At 36.1% G+C, this 12,820-nt stretch overlaps 1 protein-coding gene across 1 annotated transcript in view; it reads left to right on the forward strand.

The window, feature by feature from the left end:
* Positions 1-11,617, forward strand: part of TNFRSF21 (TNF receptor superfamily member 21) — a 68,476-nt gene extending 56,859 nt beyond the window's left edge. The window contains exons 5-6 of the mRNA XM_073674105.1: positions 6,789-7,011; positions 8,818-11,617. Coding sequence (XP_073530206.1) covers positions 6,789-7,011; positions 8,818-9,047 — 453 coding nt within the window. The 3' untranslated portion in view covers positions 9,048-11,617. The remainder of the gene's footprint in view (positions 1-6,788; positions 7,012-8,817) is intronic.
* The last annotated feature ends 1,203 nt before the right edge of the window (positions 11,618-12,820 follow it).

Raw genomic sequence — 12,820 nt, forward strand, 5'->3', positions numbered from 1 at the left:
TGTACAAGAATATACCTAGTATAATACTACCCCATATGTACAAGAATATAACTACTATAATACTGCTCCTTTGTACAAGAATATAACTACTATAATACTGCTCCTATGTAGAAGAATATAACTACTATAATACTGCCCCTATGTACAAGAATATACCTAGTATAATACTGCCCTTATGTACAAGAATATAACTACTATAATACTGCCCTTATGTACAAGAATATAACTACTATAATACTGCCCCCTATGTACAAGAATATAACTACTATAATACTGCCCCCTATGTACAAGAATATAACCACTATAATACTGCCCCCTATGTACAAGAATATAACTACTGTAATACTGCCTCCTATGTACAAGAATATAACTACTATAATACTGCCTCCTATGTACAAGAATATAACTACTATTATACTGCTCCTATGTACAAGAATATAACTACTATAATACTGCCCCTATGTACAAGAATATAACTACTATAATACTGCCCCCTATGTACAAGTATATAAGTACTATTATACTGCCCCCTATGTATAAGAATATAACTACTATAATACTGCTCCTATGTACAAGAATATAGTTACTATAATACTGCTCCTATGTACACGAATATAACTACTATTATACTGCTCCTATGTACAAGAATATAACTGCTATAATACTGCCTCCTATGTACAAGAATATAACTACTATAATACTGTCCCCTATGTGCAAGAATATATCTACTATAATACTGCCCCTATGTGCAAGAATATAACTACTATAATACTGCCCCTATGTACAAGAATATTACTACTATAATACTGCTCCTATGTACAAGAATATAACTACTATAATACTGCCCCCTATGTGCAAGAATATAATTACTATAATACTGCTCCTATGTACAAGAATATAACTACTATAATACTGCCTCCTATGTACAAGAATATAACTACTATTATACTGCTCCTATGTACAAGAATATAACTACTATAATACTGCCCCTATGTACAAGAATATAACCACTATAATACTGCCCCCTATGTACAAGAATATAAGTACTATTATACTGCCCCCTATGTATAAGAATATAACTACTATAATACTGCTCCTATGTACAAGAATATAACTACTATAATACTGCTCCTATGTACAAGAATATAACTACTATCATACTGCTCCTATGTACAAGAATATAACTGCTATAATACTGCCCCCTATGTACAAGAATATAACTACTATAATACTGCCTCCTATGTACAAGAATATAACTACTATAATACTGCCTCCTATGTACAAGAATATAACTACTATTATACTGCTCCTATGTACAAGAATATAACTACTATAATACTGCCCCTATGTACAAGAATATAACCACTATAATACTGCCCCCTATGTACAAGAATATAAGTACTATTATACTGCCCCCTATGTATAAGAATATAAGTACTATTATACTGCCCCTATGTACAAGAATATAACTACTATAATACTGCTCCTATGTACAAGAATATACCTAGTATAATACTGCCCCATATGTACAAGAATATAACTACTATAATACTGCTCCTTTGTACAAGAATATAACTACTATAATACTGCTCCTATGTAGAAGAATATAACTACTATAATACTACCCCCTATGTACAAGAATATAATTACTATAATACTGCCCCTATGTACAAGAATATACCTAGTATAATACTGCCCCATATGTACAAGAATATAACTACTATAATACTGCCCTTATGTACAAGAATATAACTACTATAATACTGCTCCCTATGTACAGGAATATAACTAGTATAATACTGCCCCCTATGTACAAGAATATAACTACTATAATACTGCCCCTATGTGCAAGAATATAACTACTATAATACTGCCCCTATGTACAAAAATATAACTACTATAATACTGCTCCTATGTACAAGAATATACCTAGTATAATACTACCCCATATGTACAAGAATATAACTACTATAATACTGCTCCTTTGTACAAGAATATAACTACTATAATACTGCTCCTATGTAGAAGAATATAACTACTATAATACTGCCCCTATGTACAAGAATATACCTAGTATAATACTGCCCTTATGTACAAGAATATAACTACTATAATACTGCCCTTATGTACAAGAATATAACTACTATAATACTGCCCCCTATATACAGGAATATAACTACTATAATACTGCCCCTATGTACAAGAATATAACTACTATAATACTGCCCCTATGTGCAAGAATATAACTACTATAATACTGCCCCTATGTACAAGAATAGAACTACTATAATACTGCCCCCTATGTACAAGAATATAATTACTATAATAATGCTCCTATGTACAAGAATATAACTACTATAATACTGCCTCCTATGTACAAGAATAGAACTACTATTATACTGCTCCTATGTACAAGAATATAACTACTATAATACTGCCCCTATGTACAAGAATATAACCACTATAATACTGCCCCCTATGTACAAGAATATAAGTACTATTATACTGCCCCCTATGTATAAGAATATAACTACTATAATACTGCTCCTATGTACAAGAATATAGCTACTATAATACTGCTCCTATGTGCACGAATATAACTACTATTATACTGCTCCTATGTACAAGAATATAGCTGCTATAATACTGCCTCCTATGTACAAGAATATAACTACTATAATACTGTCCCCTATGTGCTAGAATATAACTACTATAATACTGCCCCTATGTGCAAGAATATAACTACTATAATGCTGCTCCTATGTACAAGAATATAACTACTATAATACTGCTCCTATGTACAAGAATATAACTGCTATAATACTGCCCCATATGTACAAGAATATAACTACTATAATACTGCCTCCTATGTACAAGAATATAACTACTATTATACTGCTCCTATGTACAAGAATATAACTACTATAATACTGCTTCTATATACAAGAATATAACTACTATAATACTGCCCCCTATGTACAAGAATATAAGTACTATTATACTGCCCCCTATGTATAAGAATATAACTACTATAATACTGCCCCCTATGTACTAGAATATAAGTACTATTATACTGCCCCCTATGTACAAGAATATAACTACTATAATACTGCTCCTATGTACAAGAATATACCTAGTATAATACTGCCCCATATGTACAAGAATATAACTACTATAATACTGCTCCTATGTACAAGAATATAACTACTATAATACTGCTCCTATGTAGAAGAATATACCTACTATAATACTGCCCTTATGTACAAGAATATAACTAATATAATACTGCACCTATGTACAAGAATATAACTACTATAATACTGCCCCCTATGTACAAGAATATAACTACTATAATACTGCTGCTATATACAAGAATATAACTACTATAATACTGTTCCTATATACAAGAATATAACCACTATAATACTGCCCCTATATACAAGAATATGACTACTATAATACTGCTCCTATGTACAAGAATATAACTACTATAATACTGCCCTTATGTACAAGAATATAACTACTATAATACTGCCCCTATGTACAAGAATATAACTACTATAATACTGCTTCTATGTACAAGAATATAACTACTATAATACTGCTCCTATGTACAAGAATATAACTATTATAATACTGCTCCTATATACAAGAATATAGCTACTATAATACTGCCCTCTATGTACAAGAATATAACTACTATAATACTGCCCCCTATGTATAAGAATATAACCACTATAATACTGCTCCAATGTAGAAGAATATAACTACTATAATACTGCTCCTATGTACAAGAATATAACTACTATAATACTGCCCCCTATGTACAAGAATATAACTGCTATAATACTGCCCCTATGTACAAGAATATAACTACTATAATACTGCTCCTATGTACAAGAATATAACTGCTATAATACTGCCCCTATGTACAAGAATATAACTACTATAATACTGCTCCTATGTACAAGAATATAACTGCTATAATACTGTCCCTATATACAAGAATATAACTGCTATAATACTGCCTCTATGTACAAGAATATAACTACTATTATACTGCTCCTATGTACAAGAATATAACTACTATAATACTGCCCCTATGTACAAGAATATAACCACTATAATACTGCCCCCTATGTACATGAATATAAGTACTATTATACTGCCCCCTATGTATAAGAATATAACTACTATAATACTGCTCCTATGTACAAGAATATGGCTACTATAATACTGCTCCTATGTGCACGAATATAACTACTATTATACTGCTCCTATGTACAACAATATAACTGCTATAATACTGCCTCCTATGTACAAGAATATAACTACTATAATACTGCCTCCTATGTACAAGAATAGAACTACTATTATACTGCTCCTATGTACAAGAATATAACTACTATAATACTGCCCCTATGTACAAGAATATAAGTACTATTATACTGCCCCCTATGTATAAGAATATAACTACTATAATACTGCTCCTATGTACAAGAATATAGCTACTATAATACTGCTCCTATGTGCACGAATATAACTACTATTATACTGCTCCTATGTACAAGAATATAACTGCTATTATACTGCCTCCTATGTACAAGAATATAGCTACTATAATACTGCCTCCTATGTACAAGAATATAACTACTATTATACTGCTCCTATGTACAAGTATATAACTACTATAATACTGCCCTTATGTACAAGAATATAACTACTATAATACTGCTTCTATGTACAAGAATATAAGTACTATAATACTGCCCCCTATGTACAAGAATATAAGTACTATTATACTGCCCCCTATGTATAAGAATATAACTACTATAATACTGCCCCCTATGTACAAGAATATAAGTACTATTATACTGCCCCCTATGTACAAGAATATAACTACTATAATACTGCTCCTATGTACAAGAATATACCTAGTATAATACTGCCCCATATGTACAAGAATATAACTACTATAATACTGCTCCTATGTACAAGAATATAACTACTATAATACTGCTCCTATGTACAATAATATACCTACTATAATACTGCCCTTATGTTCAAGAATATAACTACTATAATACTGCACCTATGTACAAGAATATAACTACTATAATACTGCCCCCTATGTACAAGAATATAACTACTATAATACTGCTGCTATATACAAGAATATAACTACTATAATACTGTTCCTATATACAAGAATATAACCACTATAATACTGCCCCTATATACAAGAATATGACTACTATAATACTGCTCCTATGTACAAGAATATAACTACTATAATACTGCCCTTATGTACAAGAATATAACTACTATAATACTGCCCCTATGTACAAGAATATAACTACTATAATACTGCTTCTATGTACAAGAATATAACTATTATAATACTGCTCCTATATACAAGAATATAGCTACTATAATACTGCCCTCTATGTACAAGAATATAACTACTATAATACTGCCCCCTATGTATAAGAATATAACCACTATAATACTGCTCCTATGTAGAAGAATATAACTACTATAATACTGCTCCTATGTACAAGAATATAACTACTATAATACTGCCCCCTATGTACAAGAATATAACTGCTATAATACTGCCCCCTATGTAGAAGAATATAACTACTACAATACTGCTCCTATGTACAAGAATATAACTACTATAATACTGCCCCCTATGTACAAGAATATAACTGCTATAATACTGCCCCTATGTACAAGAATATAACTACTATAATACTGCTCCTATGTACAAGAATATAACTGCTATAATACTGCCCCTATGTACAAGAATATAACTACTATAATACTGCCCCTATGTGCAAGAATATAACTGCTATAATACTGCCCCTATATACAAGAATATAACTGCTATAATACTGCCCCTATGTACAAGAATATAACTACTATAATACTGCTCCTATGTACAAGAATATAACTGCTATAATACTGCCCCTATGTACAAGAATATAACTACTATAATACTGCTCCTATGTACAAGAATATAACTGCTATAATACTGCCCCTATATACAAGAATATAACTGCTATAATACTGCTCCTATGTACAAGAATATAACTACTATAATACTGCTCCTATGTACAAGAATATAACTGCTATAATACTGCCTCTATGTACAAGAATATAACTACTATAATACTGCCCCCTATGTACAAGAATATAACTACTATAATACTGCTCCTATGTACAAGAATATAACTACTATAATACTGCTCCTATGTACAAGAATATAACTGCTATAATACTGCCCCTATATACAAGAATATAACTGCTATAATACTGCTCCTATGTACAAGAATATAACTGCTATAATACTGCCTCTATGTACAAGAATATAACTACTATAATACTGCCCCCTATGTACAAGAATATAACTACTATAATACTGCTCCTATGTACAAGAATATAACTACTTTATTACTGACCTCTTCATTTATCAAAGTAATTATACCTCTTCCATTGCTCCACCTCCCAGGCGATTTACTTCTATATTTGCTTCTTTTCTTCACCATTCTTATATTTAGAATTTTTTTAACTGAATTTAGCCATTGAAACTGTATCTGATAATCTGCAAATCTGTTCACCTAGAACTGAGAATACCGTGTGCTTATGATGACGTGCCTACTGAGCCATGTGTAACGTTAGTGTGAGGTTGCAGAAGAGCCTTGGCTTTTTTGTCTTTGGTAATAAATACATGAGAGCATTGCCTACCACCATTCATTTTATATTTCTTTTGTTTGCCTGCACAGATAGAAGATGACAAGCCAGTCCTTCAAGTTAATCCTAACCAGCCAATACCAACTCAGGATCCCTCCCTCAAGGCACCCGATTCTGCCGCCTTGACAATAGAACCATCTCCGCTGGATAAGAATAAAGGCTTCTTTGCCGATGAGTCAGAACCTCTCCTGCGATGCGACTCTACGTCCAGTGGTTCCTCTGCTCTTAGTAGAAGAGGCTCCTTTATAACCAAAGGTAACTGGACCGGGTTCACTTTGGTGTCAGTCACGCATGTGCATCAAAGCCTAGATCTTACTTGATGGTCAATAGAGCGAACTGGAGAATTTAAGAACCAGAACGTCCTGGCACATCTTCCTCAAAAAGATATTCTTACTACTGATATTCAAGGGATAGACAATATATGCCTTATCACTGACGCACCCACCAGTCATGTCTCTAATAAACTCTTCTCAATCTGTGGCAAAAATGGGTATAAGAGGACCATTGGTTCTTTAGTATCTCCACGTAGGAGAATCCATTTCTTTCCTACCCTTCAGTGGAGTGGTTGGTACACCAAGCCCCCTTTTCCTAATGTATCACTAGGGCACACCTCAAATAACTCTCCCAAATTTAGAACAACAAAAAAAAAAGTATGTGAGGACCCTTGGTTTTTACCCTTTAATGGAGTGGTTGGTACACCAGGCCCTCTTTACTTGATTTTTTTTTTTTTTTTTAATCACTGAGAGACCCACCAATCGTGTGAAATAACTCTTCTAAGTCTGAAGCAAAATGGGGTTTGAGATGACCATTGGTATTTTAAGGTTTGCTAGCCTTTTGAGAAGTAGCAGGAACAACAGACTATCTTTTTCCATACGCCTCCTAGCAATGGGACTGTAAGGACAACAGCCAGGAGATCACGTAGAAACACCCCCCAACTTGTTACCAAATTATCACAAACCAGCACTCTGCTGCCTCCAATCGTCAGGACAACTACGCAATTGACTAACAAGTGATGGGCGAGGCCACGGCTGCTTTCACTACTATGCCAGTTATTGGAGAATTCACAGTGAATGTATAGTATATACACATCCATTCCAATGCATGGGATATATATACTCTAGTAGGTTATTGACAGGCTCCGAAATAACCCAAGAAAAGTAGCTGCCACCACCAATTGTTTATACAGGCTGATTGGACACCCGTCACAGGTAGCTTATGGCTTCAGGGATGCGATTCATAGAGCAAGAGGAACAAAGCTATTAAAATGTATATATTTAATCCGAAAAGTAGGCAGTGTTTATAAAAAATATATATAAGATTTGCCCTTATACCTGCCCTGGATGCACTCAGATTGGGGCTGGTCAATTGGGCAAGGTCCCAAAAAATTACGGGATCCCCAATTTACAGGATATCTCACCACCTGGAGGTCCCAGGCTGGAGATATTAATGCCATATTTCCTTTCATGATTTTAGCTTTCCATAGATAATGAACATGGCATATATATATATATATATATATATATATATATCTATATCTCGTTATCCATCTGCCCAAAATAAATTTTAAAGTAAAGTCATAACGCCGATAATATGTCTCCCATAACTGTAGGACCTAAGCCGTTCATAAAAAAAACAATATTCATAACTAGAATCCGGCTCCACAAAGTCTGCTATAATTATTTTGTTGACGAAACCATTTTTTTTCCAAAGGTGATAGATTTGTCGCTTCTCTTCCTCTTGTATAGACTGAGCCCAGACTTCATAGCTGTTCTTCAGCAGATAACCTACTTCAATTACCTGACCCCAGCAGGAGCTTATAAAGCAACCGGGGTCAGATGAAGTGCTAGCTCTTGTTTCTTTCCAAAGTTATAATTAAGCCATGTTTCAATGTTCAATATGAGGGTGACAGGGACCTTCTTACGATTAGTCGTTTATGGAATATTCTACAGTTATACCATATATTTTATGTTGCATTAATAGCCCTTGAACCATTGCAGTATGAATTTATACTTGTATCTGTTTTGTTAGAATCCACATTTATACCTTTTGTTCTTCTCACAGAAAAAAAGGACACTGTACTCCGCCAAGTTCGCTTAGACCCCTGCGACCTGCAGCCGATCTTCGATGACATGCTACCCATCCTCAGTCCCGAAGAGATCCACATCATTGATGAAATACCACAGTCCGAAGACAAACTAGACCGTCTCTTTGAGATAGCAGGTGTCAAGAGCCAAGAGGCCAGCCAAAAACTCCTCGACTCGGTCTACAGCCACCTCCCTGACCTGCTGTAGCCTTGGTGAAGTCTACAATAAAGAGCTTAAAGAGTTTGCCTTGAATGACAGAACGAGCGGGTACCTTGTTTCTCCAGGCCAGTCGTAACGAAACATCATCCCCACTTATCGCATTCACCCAACCGTGGCATTGATCGGGATGCTACGCGTGCTGCAAACGTGTGTTGGATTTGCGGCTTTGTACATATCATGTCCATTTTCTGTTCAAGGGAATACTCGTCACCACGTTCGCATAACCGTTATAGTCCGTTCCATATGACGTGAAGCCGTGGAGGTGCTCTTTGGATTCTCAAAGGCATTCCACTACAATATGGCGGGATCCATTATGTAGACCACTCTTGGCACTTATCTTCTAGTTTTCTGTAGATCACAGACCTTTGGGCTGATGATTATAATTAAGGAGCTGGAAGTTGATAAGCCGCCCTCACGAGCTGCTGATGAGACTTACAATGCATGGTACTTACCTATATCACAGCCGGTACGAGAGTATAGCTTTCTACGACTCCTCATGGGAGGGACTTCAGTCCAGTGAAGGAAGGTTCAGGTTCAAAAATGCTGCAGTCGTCTTAGTCACCGCATCTCTACCCACCCTTGAGGGACTCTGCATCTCCACTCACCCTTGAGGGACTCTCACCTCATTATTTCACCCCATTTAAGTATTATCAGACGGTATTTTGTTTTCGTAAAAAGGCTAGAAAGTTTATGTCTCATGAACGTTTGCAGAGATGAAAGTCTCATTTTTGGGTTATTGATTTGCTTTTTGAAATATAAAGTAAAAAAAAAAAAAAAAACTTCTAGAATTTTGTCAAATTTAGTCATCTGGACTATTTTTCTCAGGAGGAGTGGATCTGGCATTCATTTTTTATCTTTTTTTTTTTTGTTTATGGAAAGATACCCCACCACCCACATATGGTGGTAAGATCCATATTTGTGGTCTAAGCCATGGCTTGAGGTATGACGACCTCGTTCCTTGGTCATAAACGTGCTCGTCATAGGATCCCAACATGGCCAACGTGCACTCAGACTTTAATTCATGGAGATATCAGGCAGAAATATGTTACCATCTCTTACAGAAGGGGGTTTGAATTTTTGGGCCAACTCCCATAATGTGATTACTTAGTAGTATCAGCGGATGAAAATCTGGCATCTTTGTTTGATCTCTATATGACATTTTTCCTTTTTTTTTATTAGTTAATTTTTACCTCGCAGTGTAAAAAAATTACTTTCTGGAAACCATCGCTAAGCTGCTGTTGACAGATCTTACTACGGTTTCCTTTCAATACTAATCATGGTTTGCATCCCTCTACCTCTCTACTCTGCTTTCTTTTATTTCTACTTTTAAGAGCGCAGAAAGTGCACAGGATTGACCGACCAATCCTTTCAAGCAAGGACACGAGACCCCCATTCATGTGGTCGTGGAGGGTCCCAATGTTAGGACATCTCGCGATCACACACTTTATCATTGTGAATAGGTGATAAGGTGATGCAGCAGGACACGGTTATGCACTGAAAGTACCAGATCTGTCTGCAGCAGCTTGCTGACTGTTTCCTTCAATCTTTAAAAAAAAAATAAGCAAAAACACAAAATATATTCTGAAAATATGAGACAGATGCCGAATGTTGCATCACTAGTGTTAATAAATGGTGGAGGCACCGCAGACCAGCAGGATATAATAATATTATTTGTAGTCATTGGAAAATAATATGATGGAAAAAAAAATTGATATTTTATTCTCCAATCCTGATATTTCATAATTTATCATTATAGGGGTTGGAGTCCTATTTTTTTTTAATAAAAAATCCCCAGCTGCTTTTTTTTTTTTAATGCCGAAATGTAAATGAAATGAAAATTCCTCACTGCCTTCTGCCACCACTAGGGGGAGCTGAATGCGTACAGATTTACTTCTGAGGATAATAAGAGCTGTATATGCAGTAGCCTCCCGGGCTCCCCCTAGTGGTAACGCAGGTGTACAGACCTATATTATGGAATCGGTACAAGTTCTGGACTAATTTGGAGTAAAAAAGTGTGAACAATTCTCCATGGTGATCCCAATCACGAACGCTTCACCTGTTAACACATTTTCATTGCACCTGTCAACAATCTTTGTTAGAGATCTCCATGTATTTCATATTGCGTGACTTTTCCTTAAAGGGGAAACTCCACTTCCAGGTGAAATCATTATCGTGTGTCCATCATCACTCTTGCTGCCTTTTGGAGAATTAATTTCTGCCTGAAATTCTCTACTAAAAGTTCAGACGTTGGATGTGATCAGACTTCTTCAGCATCTACAGTAGCCTCTGAATTATTAAAGGCCCATTTACTCGGGCAGATTTTGGCCCTTAACGAGCTCCAAGCCATGGTGTATCGAGTGGATTGGCGCTCATTTAAAGGTCCATTTACTCGGGCAGATTTCGGCCCTTAACGAGCTCCAAGCCATGGTGTATCGAGTGGATTGGCGCTCATTTAAAGGTCCATTTACTCGGGCAGATTTCGGCCCTTAACGAGCTCCAAGCCATGGTGTATCCAGTGGATCGGCGCTTGTTTAAAGGCCCATTTACTCTGGCAGATTTTGTCCCACAACGAGCTCCAAGCCATAGTGTATCGAGTGGATCGGCGCTTGTTTAAAGGCCCTTTTACAAACTGCATGGCGACGATCTATCGCATTAATGATCAGTTTGCCTATTGCTGGCAGAAAGATTTGCAGAACCCTGGCTAAGCAGCCATGCCGGTGGTCCATGACCTCCAGACCAGAGCCCTGAGAACCTCCTCCTCCTCCCTGCCAATATCCACGGCACCTCTTCTGACGCCATTCCAGGCCTACTTATTGGAAGATGACTGCAGGTACGAGGAGGTTGTAGGACTCTTGTTTGGCGGCTGTGGACTACCAGCTTGGCTACTGGACCAAGGTCTTGCGAACCTTCTCCTTCTTACTAGCATCCCCAGAACCTCCTCTGATTAGTAAGCCCGCAGGTGTCATGCCACAACAAGTTCCTGCTAATCAGAAGATGCCCTGGCGATGCCGGCAGGAGGGAGAAGGTTTTGGCAACATGGCCACTGGACCAGGATCCTGCAAATCTCTTTACTCCACTCTACCAGCACCTTCTTTGGTTATAGAGGAAGAGCTGTATTATTTTTTTGGGCTTCGTTAATGATGCGATCAGCCAACAATTGATCAGCTGATCGCTGCCATCTTGTGCCCTAATGATCCGACACGAGTGTCCTTTAGAAAACCTTAGTTTGGCTGAATATCGGCCAATGTGAAAGTTGTTTCCATGCCAGTTACAGTTTTGAGTTTTCAACATTCAATTTTGGGCAAGTTCTTCCTCCAGTCCTCAACCTTTCTTCATTCCTCTTCATTTTGGAATCGCCCTTTAAATTCTGAAATATTTTCTGGTGCTGATTTGTTTTGTTTTTTCCTTTTTTTGTGTTTTTTAAATTTTTTTTTTTTTTTTTTCTTTTTTGACGTGTGCTCCAAAACCTGTCTGACAAAATGAAGATTTGCCTTTAATAGAACTAATTTATTAGCTGATGTCACCGGACGATGCTTCTGTACGTTCACTTCATGAAGATGAGATATTTCCATGTACTTTAACCTTACTAGTAAGCAGATATGTTAAGCATTAAGCAAGTGCGTTCTTCTTTTTTTTTTTTTTTCTTGTTTTCTAAGAAAAATATAAAAATTACTATTTATATTTCAAGAGCTGTTTGTGTTTTATTAATGGTGATGGCCGCCGTCCCCACCGCCGCTGCGTGACTTATGAGGTCGTGTGTT

Source organism: Phyllobates terribilis, unplaced genomic scaffold (genome assembly GCF_046119375.1).
Source record: "Phyllobates terribilis strain yellow unplaced genomic scaffold, ASM4611937v1 Scaffold_3__8_contigs__length_932513732, whole genome shotgun sequence".
In the NCBI taxonomy this organism is placed as follows: Eukaryota; Metazoa; Chordata; class Amphibia; order Anura; family Dendrobatidae; genus Phyllobates; species Phyllobates terribilis.